Genomic DNA, 17,289 nt, shown 5'->3' with positions numbered 1-17,289 from the left:
GATGTAGGAGTCTGGGTTGGCCATTCTTTTCTTTCAGCACTTGAAAACGTTACGATACTTCCTTCTGGTCTCCGTGACTTCCGGTGAGAAACCTACTGTCATTTGAATGGTTTTTCCCTGATAGGTGAGCTCTCATTTTTTTTCTCTGCTTTCAAGAATTTTTCTTTGTCTTTAGTTTTCAGAAGTTTGATTATGACATGTCTTGATGTATATTTCTTTGAGTTTATCCTATTTGTAGTTCACTCAGCTTTTTGAGTCTGTAGATCTATGTCTTTTGTCAACTTTGGGAAAATTTCAGCCCTTATTTCTTTGAACTCTTATTTAGCCTCACACTTTCTCCTCTCCTCCTGGGACTGTGATGAAATAATAGATCTTTTGTTGTAGTCTTAGGTTCTTGAGACTCTGTTATCATATTTTTGCTATGTTCTCATTCTGTTGTTCCAATTGGGTAATTTCTATTGTTCTATTTGCTAATTAAGTTCCCTGATTTTTTTCTCTATCTTCTTCATTCTGCTGCTGAGGCACCTCGAGTGATTTTAAAATTTTATTTATTGTGTTTTTCAGTTCTAATATTTCCATCTGGTTCTACTTTATGTCTTTTATTTCTTTCCTGAGACTTTCTGTTTCTTTTCTGAGGCTTACTATTTTTTTCATTTGTTTGAAGCATGTTCATATCTGCTTGCTGATTATGATGTCTGCTTTAAAATCTTTTTCCGACAATCCTAACATCTGTGTCATATTGGGTTTGATGGCTGTTGATTGCTTTTCTCATTTAAGTTGAGATTTTCCTGGTTCTTGGTATAACAAGTGATTTTTGATTGCATCCTGGACATTCTGAGTATTGTGTTATGAGACTCTGGGTCTGATCTAAATCTCCTGTTTTAGCGGGCCTTTCTGACACTGCTCTGGTGGGGAAAGGGTGATCACCTAGTTACTGCCAGGTGGGAGTGGAAGTCCAGGTTTCCCACTTGACCTCATTGACACCTGGGCGGAGGGGTGCCTCGTCACTACTGGCTGAGGTAGGAAGTTCAGGTTCCCCACTAGGCCTCTGCTGACACCACAGTGGCTAAGAGGGGAAGAGCCAATTCATTACTCTTCCTTTACTGACATCATGGGGGGCACAAGGACAAAATTTATGGCTCCCTATTGGACTTTCTCTGACACCATCCTGGAGGTGGATGGAGGAAGGGGCACCTCCTTACAGCTAGGGGTGAGGGTGGAAGTCAAGGCTCCCCACGTGGCCTTTGTTGATGGGATGGGCATGGCACAGCAGGTTTTTAGTGGTGTTTGGCTGGAGTAGGGCAGTTATTGTCTGAATGTTTTTTGTCTTGCTAGCCTGCCCCTTTCCTGTTCCTTTGGCTATGGAGAGCAGGCTTTTCTTGTGGCTTTTATTGTCTTTGCCCCTTGGCATTTACAGGTTGGCAGCTTCTCCAGCATCTGGTTTAGGACATATTTGGCAAAAAGAAAACCCAGGGAACTCACTGCTGTGTTATTCCTTGGGTCCTGAGATCTCTAGGTGGTCTGCTCTCTTTTCTCGACCTTTCAGAGTCTTCTTATATTTATTTTATGTGTATAGTGTGCAGAGTTTTTAGTTGCCTTTACTGAGGAGGAATAGAGATAAGTGAGTCTACTCCATCTTGTGCCAGAAAGGGAAGCAATCATGCATTTTTGATTTATTTTGACTCCAATTTGTAGGTGAGAGCTTGGGAAAGACTTTGATCTTTCAAAAGAAAACAATTATTTTTCATTTTGTTCTTTTTCATTCTACCTGCTTTTCCTAAAGCCACTTTTCTTTACTTTAATCCACATACCTGCCTCAGCTCTTGTCTGCATATTCTGTGTTTGGGGACCTAGTGAGGAGTCCTAGGGGCTGGGACAGGGTGAGAGATATGATTATGGAGGGACCCAACACTAGATTGAGAACTTTAAACTTTTGTCTCTGGGGAACAATTTTAAGTGTTTAATCCTCATTGATGATAACTAGGTGATTTGTCCAAAACATAGAGTGAATGTGACGTGAGGAGGCAGAAGAGTTACTGGAAGCTGGGGCAGGGTGGAACCTCAGTGTGCTGAGCTGTGCAGATGACTAGCAGAGACCAGTGAAGCAGGGCCATCCCCTGGGGCTCACCTCCAGGGGCCACCTCCAGCTCATCCACTTGCTTCTAGGTAGAAGCAGCAGGAAATGTTCTCCTCAAGTTTATTGAACCAACATTTGTTGCACATCTACTGTGTTCAAGACCCTGTAGGGTTAGATAAAAAGACATCCGAGACGTGATCCTTGCCCTCAAAAAGCATGTGGTATAGAAGCTTCCCCCTTGTGGATTCTTTTCTGCTACTATTTACCCGCTTACAGGACCAGACCCTACAAGGCCTTTCAGAGTCTCCCAGGTGATTTTACCAGGGAGAGGGAATATTAACCCCCCCCCCCAAAACCAAACAGAACAGAGAGAACATGCGTCACATACATAGTTGGACACCCTGCAGTCTGAGCTAGCTCCGGGAGCAAGCATTAACCTGACTTCTGGGACAGTGCAACGTGTGCCCAGGTGACCCGCCAGTCATTGGGTGGCTGCCATGGCAAACTCCACACACCTGACGCTGCTCAGGGAGAAGCCAGACAGCTTGTGACAGCTTTTCCTGCTGAAGAACATCTGGCTCAGCAGGCAGGGTGTCATATATCCAGCCAGTGGAGACGAAGCTCAGTTGATTCTGATCGTTAGCGTCCCTGGGCACTGACGCACTCAGCCCCGCAGGAAGGGCAGAGCCAGAGGCAGAGGATGATGCTCAGGAGAAATGTCTCCAAAGTCCTCTGCCTTGGGCTGACTCTCGTCATTGCCGTCAATCTATTCCTGGTATTTTATACCAAGGGGACTTTACAAAAGTTGATTCTGGGTAGTATCCAAAAGGAACTTCACTTGCCTCTGTCTGAATGGAACGGGGCAGTGATCAAGAGACTCTCTCACCTGGAGGTGGATTTGCAGCATCTGAGTAAGTTCATAACACTGACTTGGAGGGGATGGTGTGTGTGTATGTGTGTGTGTGTGCGTGTGTGTTTAGGGACTCAGAAAAAAGCAATGTAGAGGAAAAAATGAGTGAGAGGTCACGTTCTCATCTCTCACTTGCTCCATTTAAGCATCTGGCCTTGAATTCTATGCCTCCAAATGCGAGGTAAGTATTGAGAACTAGGGGGAATCAGAGCAAGCAGTTGAGGGGAGGGTAGCAGAGTGTGTCTATGTAAGTGGTGTGAATGTGTGTGTCTACACTTGTACACCTGCATGATCACAAGTACATACATGCAGGCAGGGAGACTGAGGCTCAGAATAAGAACCCCTGAGAGGCTCAGGAGTATCTAGGCTTAGCCGTGTCCTTAGGCCTTTGTGTGGCAGGGGCTGTTAAACAGAAGTGACAACCTCTGGGGCAAAGGCCTCTCTTCCATTTTGCTATGAGCTCCTATCTAATGCGGGCCTGTTAGAGGACCTCAGATGGAATCCTGATACGCCTATGATGGTGGTGTGACTTGGAGCAGGTGTTTATCTCCCTCAGCCTCAGGCTCCTGACCTCACACAGTGGGGGTTGTGAAATATATGCAGAAAGTGCTCTATAAACTGATGTGTACCTCATTTTAACCTCTTTTTTTATTGGGGTATAATTGACGTATAACATTGTATTAGTTTCAGGTGTACAATGTAATGATTCAATATTTGTATACATTGTTAAACGATCACCACAGTAAGTCCAGTTAACATCCGTCATCATACAGAGTTACATTTTTTTTCCTTGTGATGAGAACTTTTAAGATCTACTCTCTTAGCAACTTTCAAATATGCAATAGATATTATTAACTATAGTCACTATGCTGTGCATTACATCCCCATGACTTATTTATTTATAACTGGAAGTTTGTATCTTTTGACCTCCTTCACCCATTTCACCCACCCCTCCACACCTGTCCCTGGCCATGACCAAGCTGTTCTCTGTATCTTTGAGATCGGTTTTTCTTTCTGTTATTTCAGATTCCACATGCAGGTGAGATCAAAGGGTATTTGTCTCTCTCTGTCTGCCTTATTTCACTTAGTATAATACCCTCAAAGTCCAGCAAATTTTAACCTGTTTACACAAATTTTGGGGTTTGTTTTTGATTCCACCTCACCATGAAACTCTAACCCCTATGAATTTTATGTGTCTCAGCATCTGACTCCAGTGAGGGGAAGCAGCCATGTTTCCCCTGCTCCCATGCCTCTGAACTGCGGTATTGAAAGTGTGAGCAGGGCAGTGACTGCACAGATGTGCAGGTGTGTGTACACGGGGGCTAGAGGTGGGGAAAGTGTCTTTTAAAACGAGAGCTGAGGGCCGGCCCCGTGGCTTAGCGGTTAAGTGTGCGCGCTCTGCTACTGGCGGCCCAGGTTCGGATCCGGGCGTGCACCGACGCACTGCTTCTCTGGCCATGCTGAGGCCGCGTCCCACATACAGCAACTAGCAGGATGTGCAACTATGACATACAACTATCTACTGGGGCTTTGGGGAAAAAAAAAAGGAGGAGGATTGGCAATAGATGTTAGCTCAGAGCCGGTCTTCCTCAGCAAAAAGAGGAGGATTGGCATCTGTGTTAGCTCAGGGCTGATCTTCCTCACAAAAAAAAAAAATGAGAGCTGAGCATTGTCAGGGTTCAGGGTGAGGCAGAGGGATAGAAGGAAGGACAGACAGGAGGAGAAAAAGGAAGAGAGGAAACCAGGAAAAGGGAGAGAAAGAGGGGATGACATGGGGCCAAAGAGATGAGGACAGAAAAGGAGCAAAGAAGTGAGTCCAGGGCAAGAGAATGAAAGAGTTTATATGGTGACAAGAGGAAGAAAGGGGAAATGAGATGAGGAAGGGAGAGGAGGCATAAGCACCACAGCACCATCTACATCCTCCCGCATAAGAGTCAGCATATTTTATTGTGGTACCACTTTCTGGAAGGCAAGTTTCGTAAGGGCTGGTTTAAAGAGCGTCTTAGAGAGTGCCTTCCCACTCTATTCCCTGTGCCTGGCACTTAGAGATTAAGTGGATGAATAAATGAATGAATGAGTGTAGGAAGGAGAGGACAGAGGACAGGCAGATAGGGATGCAGGGAAGAGTGACACAGGGCAAGGAGGGTAGATGAAACAGAGAGAAGATTGTCAGCTGCAGAAGCCCTGGCTTTGAGGACATCCGGCTGGTTGGGACATTGGCTATGCAAATACGCTCAGTCAGTGCAGGTTCACTGAGGATGCCTGTGTACCTGGGCAGTCGCTGTCACTCCTTGGCAGAGCACCCAGACCACACCAGCTCTCTGGTCATCCTACCAGCTTACCCTGCTCAGGCCTTGAAATAGCAGGTGTTCTGCCTAAAGCCCGGCTATTCTTTCCTTCAGCTGGGACAGAATATGCCTCTAGAAGCCATCCAGAGCCATTGGGTTTACTTCCCTTTCCTTCTTTGCAATGACCAGTTCCTCCTTTTCTCTTTTATTCTCAGTGCTCCCACATTTTATTCACTCTAAAATGATGTGGTGTTAGGGACCACCTACTACCTGAGATCAATTTCAAAATGTCTTCTGGAGGCTGCTTCCAGATCACAAATGCTCTTCTTTCCTGAAGGGCTTCCTGAAATTGAAAGCCTGTTCAGTTACCAATCATCCTGGTTGCTCATTGCCTTCAAAAAGATTGAAGAAAATCCTAAGTCAACAAGGATACCAAGGCATATTAGGTAAACTATCGAGAGAAAAAGCAAACACATAACGATAATTGTGGGAGTGGTTGATGGCTCTAAACCAATTTTCTGGAACCTCCCTAGGGGTACTTAAAGGCACCACCAGATCAACGCCATTGGTTGTGTCCCCTTGGTCTTGGAAAGTTTCTATGTAAGTCATGGGGATGGACTAATGACACTGTTTTCATCCTGCTGGACTCTGCACTTACATCCTCAAATTGACTTTAGGGTGTCCAGGTCCAAATGACTTCCCACTGACAGCAGTGAATGAGAGAGAAAAATCAGAGATGCCCGAAGAGGAACATGGGGGAGTTTAAGGGCACAGAGAACCCGGGACCACCCTGTGACCCCCATATGCTTAGTATAGAAGAGTTTGATTAAAAATACTATTCAATTTGGAATACCGTAAAAGTTCTGCTCTCTTTTATTTTCCACCAGAGCAAATGTGCATGGTATTCACATAGTCTTCTTTGAAAGACTCACCATTTATTTTTCTTTCCGAGTTTGCTTTGGCCTTCTCTTTTTGCCTTAAGCATTTCCATAGTTGGTTGTCCTCCTTGGGCCAGTTTTATGCCCCCTTCCAAACATGGCCTCCTCCCAGTTGCAGGACTTTACTGCTTCCCTTTTAGGGACTGTACGTGTAGCTGAAATTCAGCCCATGTTCTGCTCACCAGCCATGTGCTGTGGCCTGGGCTGCTTCTGCCCAGAGGAAACACAATGGGACTGTCCCCTCACCAAGATGGTGCCCCTGGGCTGTAATCACCCGAAAAGGGGTTTTTTCTTCTAACTTGCAAGAAGCTACTAGATGGGCTAGAGGCGATCCTATCAGTCTGTTGGAACCTAGTGTGAGTTTAGGAGAGGATTAGTGGCGACTAAGTGGGTCCCTATGGTAGAGTGTCTTGATTACCATTTTGGGCTTTAAGGCTGAAGAGTGTCATAATCAATGTTGGGGGGCTTGGGAAATATTAATTGGCTCTAGGTTTGGTCCAACTGAAGACAAAGGAGAGAGTTGGAAGGCTATTGTAATAGCCCTTTACCCTACTAGGAAAACCTGGCTGCCCTCTTTCCTCTGTTGACATTTCTTCTATTCATCCCTGACAAGTTTTCTCACTCATTACAGGCTTTATAATGGCTCCTCGTTCACAGTCTTCATCTCTGCCCCAAATCCTGCTATCACCCTGGGACACTGCAGTGTCTTGTGGATGACCCATTCAATTCCTTGGGCTTCCCACCTGTCAAGACCTTTGCCTCCATCCCACATGACACTTCTATGGTGCACACTGGACTTTGTCATCACCCAAAACTGCTCACCTCTGAAATGACAAATTCATGCCATCCATTCCTGATCACATCCTCACGACTCTGCAGCATACTCATTCAATTTTCCTTCATAACAGTACCATTTCTTCAACTCTTCTCTTGCTGCTATCCACAACTCTGTTGTGTTACTGAGCAACAGGCTCATTCTGCTTCCTGTAAGACTAGCCAAAAAGTCTGGAGGCAGGTCAGTGGAATAGAAAAGGTTTATTTGTTTTTGCCAGCAAAGACAGAAGATGGTGGACTAGTGTCCTTAAAGCCCATCTTACAGAACAAAGACTACAGGCCAGTTATATAGGGGCTGGTCTCCAGGTGGGGCAGACATCTGGTCTCTGGGTGGGGCAGATATCTAGTCTTTGTTCCTGATAATCTTTTTTTTTCCTCCCTTGTGACTGATGTTTCTGTTTTGGAGAGTGGATATGCGTTAGAGACTGGAGCAATGTCCTATACCTTGATTCAGGTTAAAGATAAAAAGAACAAAATCTTTTAAAGATTTCTGTTTATGTGAGTGTGCACATAAGGATGCACACTTGCTGTGTTGCATCCTCCTAAGAACCACCCCCAACATCGTGTGAAATCAGTTGCCCATCTTCTCTGTGCCTTCACCCAAGTGCTAAGCACTACTGAAAAAATTCCATAACTGAACCACTACAAATTCATGGTCATTTTCCTCAGCTGGCCCTCTCCCACCCCCACAGTGTGTCCATGTTTTACAAATCAGTTCTCACTCCCATTTCTTATCATAACAGTTTAAAAAGTTTTCCTCTTTTCTCAATACCCTTCTTCATCTCTCCCCACCCCTCCCAGCAGAGGAAACAGAGAAACCAGAATAAGAGCCAAACTTGATTGTGTGTCAGTCCCTATCCTAAGCATTTGATATGTATTAATTCACTTAGTTATCACAGAAACCCCCTGGAGTACTTGGTAAATCTAAGGCACTGAGAAGAGAAATCCTCTGGCCAAGGTGGTGTAGTTAGGAAGGGGAAGGGCAGCCTGGCTAAGGAGCCTGGACTTTTCACATCTCTGTGGGAATACAAGTTGTCAGATAGGATCAGCCTGTCTTGTTGCCATCATACCCAGGAAGCAGCCAGAGTAAATGCTTAATAATTCTTCAGTGAATGAATAGTCCAGATAAGAGTCGATAAGGAATTGAACTGGAATAGAATGGAAAGAAAAGGATGAGATCTACCCTGGAGAGATAGACCCTACACGAATAGACAACTGAATGGAGGTTGGGGACAGAGAGTCAAAGGAGACCTGAGGTTTGGGGGCTGGGTAGGTGGGAGAAGAGTAGTTGGTACTATTTGTAGAAATAGGGAAGGAGCCTCAGGAGACTTGGAGGGGAAGGTGTTGTGTTCAGTTGTTAAGGAATTTGGAGAACTTGGAAAACAGCAAAATGAGAGATATCTCCAACAGCCAATTTGGACAGTGTCGACATAAATAATCCATAATCAATCTATAAATCAAAATTGGGGTGATTTTATTATGAGCCAACTTTTGAAGACCATAGCCCAGGGCCTTCCTCCCTCAAGGAAAGAAGGACACCAAAGAAGTGGGGTGTACAGAGTGGTTACATACCATCAAAGAGCATGTATCACATATGATTGCAATGTCCCTTTTACAATAGCCACAAGATCACCCTGCCAGATTGTCCTGCCAGAATAGCTATTGATGGACACAGCCGGTAGCAGGTCTGCTGTCTTGATGGGCATGGCTGGTGGCAGGTCTGTTGTCTCGAGTTGGGTGGTCACAGGATGAGCTCAGCAATCAAGTCCTATCCTAGGGAGAAATGCTTATCTTCAAGGAAATGCCAGTGCAGGGGAAGTTGCATCCTTATCTTAGGGCATTTAATCTTTTCTTTGGAACATGTTAATTGCTTAAAGCAGATATGCAGTGAATGTTCAGAGGCCGCAGGCCCCATTTTGGAAAAACAAGGTCAGGCCGAATTAGTTTTACACCAAATGGCTTCCTCATATGTTCCAATATATCCTATTGCTTGCCATTTATTTATCAACGGTAATAACGGTGACGATGATAACTAACATTGACTGAGTATTAAGTGACAGACACACTTTTAAATGCTTTATGTGAACAAACCCATTTAATTCTCCCAAAAATCTATGTGGCAAGTGCTGCTATGGTCCCCGTTTTATAGATGGGGAAACGGAGAGGATAAGATACTTTGCCGAGGTCCTGCAACTGGTAAGTGACAGAGGTGAGATTCAAATTCAGGCAGTCTGAGTCTAGAGCCACAGATTGTGTGTGTCAGGGGGTGACAGTTGCCTAGAGGGGAAAGGAATCAATGAGATCATCAGGAGAAGAGAGGACAGAGGACATGAGAGGGGTGCCTATGTTTGGGGGACAGGACAGAGGAGCTTGCTGGAGTCTGTCTGTAATTCTGTAATGCAGAACGTACTCGGGCCGCCCCCGCGGCTTAGCGGTTAAGTGTGCGCGCTCCGCTGCTGGCGGCCTGGGTTGGGATCCCAGGCGCGCATGGACGCACTGCTTCTCCGGCCATGCTGAGGCCACGTCCCACATGCAGCAACTAGAAAGATGTGCAGCTATGACATACAACTATCTAATGGGGCTTTGGGGGAAAAAAAATAAAATAAAATTATAAAAAAAAAAAAAAAGAAAAGAACGTACTCGCTGAGAGAGAATTGATAGCAGCAGAGCCAGGGCAAGCTGAGGGGAATCTAGCTGGGGACAAGTGGCAGTGGCAGCCAGAGGCAGAGTCAGGTAAAACTGTTTTCTCTTCCTTCTGTTGACAATATTCCCAGCTGTACGGTCATGTGCCCAGGCTCCAAGATGGAGCCGTATCATGGGCCTTGTATCAGGAGACAAGGCCACTGGTTTTGATGGCACTGAGGGGAAGATATATTTAATACCAGAATCAGACTTAGCTAAGCTGAATCATCCTGTGAGAGACAAACAGATTCTCCTGCTTCCTTTGGGTAGGATAATGGTAAGTCCTGGTTGGCCTGGAATAGTCCTGGTTTACTCCTGTTGTCCTGGTCACATCTGTTGCATAATTATTAATAGTGCCCCATCCACTCTGAAAAGTGTCCCAATTTGATGGATAAATTATATGTTCAGCCCTAACTTAAAGGCATTGGGTCTTTGAGTGGATTGGCAGGCAGAAGCACCTGCACTAAATAATTACATTTTTTTCTCTTTCTCTGTGGAGTTCACAGAATTGAGCTTGAGGGAGTTCAAGGTACATATGCTGAGACTCTCCAAGTAGAAATAGTAGAGGGTTGTGGTAAAGGTGAAGTAAATAATGGATGGGAAAGTGCTCTGAAATTTGTAGGCCATTTTCCAAAATCATTACTATTGATGTCATGGATCCTGGAAGGCCTCCTCTGCATAAAAGTGTCCTCTGCCTGGGTCTGTCACTCTTCATTCTTTTTTAGTTAAGGCAGTGTTTCTCAAATTAATATGACCAAATTAGATTATCATCTGGAGCAATTGTTAAAAATGCAGATTCCCAGGCTCCACCATAGACCTACTGAATCAGAATCTCTGGGGGAGTCCTGGGATTCTGTATTTTTAGCAAACTTTTGAAGACATTCTTATGATCAAGCAAATTGGAAAAAGATTAGGACATCTCCAATTTAAAAGTTCCTGGTAAACCAAATACATGAGAAGTGAAGGGACAGGAGGTGGTGGGTGGAGTAGATTCACTCTTGTTAGCCACTGATAGTGTAGGATGATGTTTCTTAAATTTTATTGTACAAAAGAATTGCTGCTTGATTTTGTGAAAAATGCAGCTTCTGGTGACTTCTCCTACCCCTATCCCCACCTGACCTTGAGATTCTGATTTAGTTGATTTGAGGATAAGCCTGGATATCTACATTTTTAAATAATCATAATAGATGATTCTGATGTAAGTGGTTCTTGGGGCTTATTCTGAAAAACATTAGGTTATTATCAATCTATTTCTCAGATCACAGTTCCTAGAGGATCCTCGAAGGTGTGGGACTCTGGGTAGATAAGTTCTGATGGGGCTGAGAGGAGAGGTGTGTTCTAGTGCATGCCTTGTCAGGACAGCCTAGCATGGCTCTGACAAGTTCCTGTGACATATCACAGACTCTGGGACAAGAGCTTGTAGATTTTAGAATTTGGAGAGAGAACATTTCAAGGAAGTTTGGATGTAAACAATACCCAGGTAACTAAGGGCTGGCTGAAATGTTTTCTCCCCTGTTCTTCATTTGCAGAAGAAAGTCTGAAAGAAGAAAGGATGAAAGATAGAGAACATCCTGTTCAAAAGGCAGTGGAATCCAAGGCGAATGAGACAAAGAAGGACAAACCCCAAAAAGCGCTCTTCCCAGACTCACAGCTTTTCAAGAGGTGGGGCGAGGGTCTTTCAGAGGCCCAGCAGAAAGAGGCCCAGGACCTCTTCCAGAAGTTTGGTTACAATGTTTACCTCAGTAACCAGTTGCCCCTCGATCGCGCCATCCCAGACACGCGAGATTCCAGGTAGGATGGACCAAGTTTGGGCTTCCTAGGGACCTCAGTTTAATTTGAGGATGAGCTTTGGGAGCAGCAAAAATCAAGGGTTGGAGAGAGAGTTGGGGGAGTGGGAAATTGCTGGGGAAGGGGTTCAGGGCATAGAAAGTTCTGGCAGGCTGACTGAGCAAGAGTTCTTGTTTTTAATTCATTTTATAATGGCAGCTCCAAGAAGATAACTGACTGATCCAAATATTTACAGTCCCTTGGAGATGGGCAGAGATGTCAGAAAAACACAGACCCTTGAGACTTCTGATAGGATGGATCTAACTCATAATTCTCCAGATGAGTAAACTGAGGATGAGAAATAGAAAGGACTTGTGCAAGTCAAACCAAAGTTAATAGCTCTACTTTCTCCCCAGTGTTTCCCTCAAATTCTCTGCTGGATTCCTCTGTTATTAATTCTAGTTTAACGAGCCTTCCCTCTCTTTCTCCTTCTGTTTCCCCTGCCCATCACTTCTCCCACTCTTCTTCATAAGGTTTTTGAATAACAACTTTGCTGAGATATAATTCACATACCATACAATTCGTCCATTTAAAATGTACAATATAATGTTTTTTAGTATATTCACAGTGTTTTGCACAATCACCATAATCAATTTTAAAACATTTTCATCCCTTCAAAAAGAAACCCCAGGCGCATTAAGCCACTCCCCATTTGCCCACAACTTCCTTATCCCTAGGCAGTCACTAATCTACTTTCTGTCCCTATGGATTTGCTTATTTTGGATCTTTCATATAAATGGAATCATATAATATGGGGTCTTTTGCACTGGCTTTTCTCATTTAGCATAATGTTTTTAAGTGCCATTCATATTACAGCATGTATCAATACTTCATTCCTTTTATTGTTAAATAATATTCCGTCATATGGATATACCACATTTTATTTATCTATTCATCAGTTGATGGACATTTGGATTGTTTCTACTTTTTGACTATTATGAATAATGCTGTTATGAACATTCATGTATAAGTTTTTGTGTAGATTTATGTCTTCATTTTTCTTGGTTATATTCTAGGAGTAGAATTGTTGGGTCATACGATAACTCTACGTTTAATCTTTCAAGGAACTGCCAGACTGTTTTCCAAAGTGACTGCATCGTTTTACATTCCCTTCAGCAGTGTATGAGAGTCCTGATTTTTCCACAGCCCCCCACCAACATTTGTTATTGTTTGTCTTTTGATAATAGCCATCCTAGTGGGTGTAAAGTGGTATACCATTGTGGTTTTGATTTAAATTTCCCTGATGTCTAATATTGCTGAACATCTTTTCATGTGCTTATTGGCCATTTGTATATCCTTTTTGAAGAAATGTCTATTCAGAGACTTTCTTCATTTTAAAATTGGGTTATTTGTCTTTTTATTATTGAGTTGCAAGAGTGCTTTATATATTTTAGATACAAGTTCCTATCAGACATATGATTTGCAAATGTCTTTTCTTATTGTATGGGTTGTCTTTTCACTTTCTTGATGGTCTTCTTTGAAGTACCAAAGTTTTTAATTTTGATGACGTCCAATTTATCTATTTTTTCTTTGGTTGCTTGTGCTTTTGGTGTCATATCTAAGAAAAAATTGCTTAATGCAAGGTCATGAAGACTTATGTCTATGTTTTCTTCTAAGAGTTTTATAGTTTTACTCTTGCATTTAGGTCTTGGGTCCATTTTAAATTAATTTTTGTGCATGCTGTGACACAGTGGTCCTACTTTATTCTTTTGCATGTGACTATCTAGTTGTTCTAGCACCTATTGTTGAAAAGACTACTCTTTTCACGTTGAATTGTCTTGGTACACTTATCAAAATCAGTTGGCCATAAATGTAAGGGTTTATTTCTAGATATCAATTCTATTCTATTGATTTGTAGGTCTATCCTTATGCCAGTAACTCACTATCTTGATAACTGTAGCTTTAGTAAGTTTTGAAATCAAGAAGTGTGAGTCTTCTAACCTTCTTCTTTTTAAGATCATTTTGGCTATTCTGGGACCTTGAATTATTTGTTTATTTATTTATTTTTATGAGGAAGATTTGCTAACATCCAAAGCCAATCCTCCTCTTTTTGCTGAGGAAGATTGGACCTGAGCTAACATCCGTGCCCATCTTCCTCTACTTTATATGGGACGCTGCCACAGCATGGCTTGACAAGTGGTGCATTGGTGCATGCCCAGCATCTGAACCTGCGAACCCCAGGCTGCCGCAGCGGAGCACACGCACTTAACCACTGCGCCACCGGGCTGGCCCCATGGGACGTTGAATTTTTATATGAATTTGAGGATTAGCTTGGCAGTTTCTGCAAAGAAACCAGCAAGATTTTAATAGGGATTGCATTGAATCTGTAGATCAATTTAGGGAGTATTGCCATTTTAACAATTAAGTCTTCCAATCGATGAATGTGGGAAATCTTTCCTTTTACTTAGGTCTTCCTTAATTTCTTTCAGCAATGTTTTGAGTTTTCAGAGTATACATTTTGCACTTCTTCGGTTAAATTTATTCCTAAGTATTTATCTTTTTGATGCTATTGGAAGTGAAATTGTTTTCTTAATTTTGTTTCAAATTTCAAATTTTTCATTGCAAGTCTACAGAAACACAATTGATTTTTGTATATTGATCTTACTATCCTGTAACCTTGCTGTATTCATTTATTATTTTTAATAGTTTTTAAGGGATATTTTAGGATTTTATATATATGATTATGTCATCTGCAAATAGAGAGAGCTGCACTTCTTTTTCAACATGATGCCTTTTACTTCACTTTCTTGCTAATTGCTCGGCTAGAACCTGAATAGAAGTGGTAAGAGAGGACATCCTTGTTTTGTCCTTCATTATACAGGGAAAGCATATAACATTTTACCATTAAGTATGATGTTAGCTGTGGGTTTTTGTAGATGCCCTGTACTACAAATTCTATTCTATCCTAGCTTGTTTAGTGCCTTCTTTTTCTTTCTTTCTTTCCTTTTTTTTTTTTTATCATGAAAGGTTGTTATATTTTGTTAAATGCTTTTTCTGTGTCTATTGAGATGATCATGTGGTTTTTGTCTGTTATCTATTAATATGGTGTATTACATTACTTGATTTTAGGATGTCAAATGAATCTCACATTCATGTCATAAATACTGCTTGGTCATGGTATATAATTCTTTCTATGTGTTGCCGGATTTGGTTTGCTAGTATTTTGTTGAGGGTTTTTGTGTCTGTATTCATAAAATATATTGTTTGTAGTTTTCTTTCCTTGTTATAGTTTTGTCTGGTTTTATATCTGGGCAATACTGGCCTCGTAGAATGAGTTGGGAAGCGTCTAGTTCTCTGCTATATTTTGGAAGAGTTTGTGAAGAATTGGTATTAATTCCTCTTTAAATATTCAGTAGAATTCACCAGTGAAGCCACCTTCTTCCTAGGCTTTTTTTGATAGGGAATTTTTGATTACTAATTCAGTCTTTTTGCTTGATGTAGATCTATACAGATTTCTGTTTATTCTTCAGTCAATTTTGATCATTTGTGTCTTTCTAGGAATTTGTCCATTTCATCTGTTTTCTAATTTCTTGGTGGACAGTTGTTTATAGTATTCCATGATAATCTTTTTTACTTCCGTATGGTCAGTGGTGATGTCTCATTTTTGCTCCTGATTTTAGTAATTTTAGTATTCTTTATTATTTTTCTTGACCAGTCTAGCTAGACTGAGGCAATTGAGGCTTGCCTTGTTTCCCAACATATGGTCTATCCTTGAGAATGTTCCATGTGCACTTGAGAAGAATGTGTATTATGCTGTATATGGGTGGAGTGTTCTATCTATAGCTAAGTCCATCTGGTCTAGTTTTTCGTTTAAATCTGCTATTTCCTTGTTGACTTTCTGTCTGGATGATCTGTCCATTGATGTAAGTGAGGTGTTAAGGTCCCCTACTATGATTGTGTTGTTGTTAATATCTCCTTTTAGGTTTGTTACTAGTTGCTTTATGTACTTTGGTGCTCCTGTGTTGGGTGTATATATATTTATAAGTGATATGTCTTCTTGGTGGAGTGTCCCTTTTATCATTTATATACTGCCCCTCTTTGTCTCTCACTACCTGTTTTATCTTGAAATCTGCTTTGTCTGATATAAGTATGGCAGCACCTTCTTTCTTTTGTTTGCCATTAGCTTGGTGTATCATCTTCCATCCCTTCACTCTGAGCCCATGTTTGTCTTTAGAGCTGAGATGTATTTCCTGGAGGCAGCATATTGTTGGATCTTCTTTCTTAACTCTGTGTCTTTTGATTGGAGAATTCAATACTTTTACATTTAGAGTTATTATTGATATATGAGGGCTTAATGCTGCCATTTTATCACTCATTTTCTGGTTCTTATGCATTTCCTTTGTTTCTCTTCCCATGTATTTCAGACTACCAATTCAGTTTGGTAGTTCTTTATGATGGTTTTCTTAGTTTTCTCTTTATCATTTTTGTCTCTGTTCTGATTATTTGTTTAGTGGTTACCGTGAGGTCTGTATAAAAAATCTTGTAGATGAGGTAGTCCATTTTCTTATGGCCTCTTATTTCCTTAGACTAAGTCGATTCCATCCGTTTCCTCTTCCCCTTCTAAGCTATTATTGTCATAACTTATTCTATCTTGTGTTGTGAGTTCATGGTTAAAATAACGAGATTATATTTAATTTTGGTGTTTCCTTTCCCTTTATCTTTGATGTTATAATTAAGTGTTTGCTAAGCTGTTCTGATAGAGAGCTGCAATTTTTCTGTTTTTGTCTACCTATTTTTCTCTTTGCTCAAGGCTTTGTAACCCCTTTCTTTCTGTTTTTTTTCAGTTATGAGGATTTTCTTGAGTGTTTCTTATAGGGGAGGTCTTGTGGTGATAACTCCCTTAGCTTTTGTTTATCTGGGAAAGTTTTTATTTCTCCATCATATCTGAAGGATATTTTCACTGGATAGAGTATTCTTGGCTAAAAGATTTTGTCTTTCAGAATTTTGAATATCATTCCACTCTCTCCTAGCCTATAAGGTTTCTGCTGCGAAATCCACTGAAAGACTGATAGGGGTTCCTTTGTAAGTTATCTTCTTCTGCCTTGCTGCCCTTAATATTCTTTTCCTTGTCATTGACTTTTGCCAGCTTTTCTACTATATGCCGCAGAGAAGGTCTTTATACATTAATATAGTTAGGAGATCTATTGGCTTTTTTTGCTTGTATTTCCAGCTCCTTTCCCAGGTGTGGGAAGTTCTCAGCTATATTTCTTTGAACAAGGTCTCTGCCCCATTCTCCTTCTCTTCTCCCTCTGGAATACCTATAATCCTTATGTTGTATTTCGTAATTGAGTTGGATATTTCTCGGAGAATTTCTTCGTTTCTTTTTAGTGTTAGTTTTCTCTCCTCCTCCAACTGAAGCATTTCTATATTTCTGTCCTCCAGACTGCAGATTCTGTCCTTCATAATATCAGCTCTAAATTCAGGGAGTCCAGATTTCTTTATCTCATCCATTGTGTTTTTCATTTCCAATAATTCTGATTGGTTTTTCTTTATAGTTTCAATCTCTTTTGTGAAGAAGTTCCTGATTTCATTGAATTGTCTATCTGTATTTTCTTCTAACTCACTGAACGTTTTTATGATAGCTATTTTGAATTCTCTGTCATTTAGATTATATATTTCTGTGCCTTCAGGATTGATTTCTGGGTGCTTGTCATTTTCCTTCTGGTCTGGAGTATTAATATATTTTTTCATACTGTTTGACGGTGTGGATTTGTGCCTCCACATTGTGATAGT

General features: G+C 41.6%; 1 protein-coding gene across 1 annotated transcript in view; it reads left to right on the top strand.

Moving 5' to 3' along the window:
* The first annotated feature begins 2,777 nt into the window (after positions 1–2,777).
* GALNT8 (polypeptide N-acetylgalactosaminyltransferase 8) overlaps positions 2,778–17,289 on the top strand; it is a 45,793-nt gene continuing 31,281 nt past the window's right edge. The window contains exons 1-2 of the mRNA XM_058557609.1: positions 2,778–2,988; positions 11,259–11,520. Of these exons, the coding sequence (XP_058413592.1) occupies positions 2,778–2,988; positions 11,259–11,520 (473 nt within the window). The remainder of the gene's footprint in view (positions 2,989–11,258; positions 11,521–17,289) is intronic.

This window comes from Diceros bicornis, chromosome 17 (assembly GCF_020826845.1).
Source record: "Diceros bicornis minor isolate mBicDic1 chromosome 17, mDicBic1.mat.cur, whole genome shotgun sequence".
NCBI lineage: Eukaryota > Metazoa > Chordata > Mammalia > Perissodactyla > Rhinocerotidae > Diceros > Diceros bicornis.
Note: the sequence above shows the minus strand (reverse complement) of the source record. Positions and strands in the feature narration are given on the sequence as shown.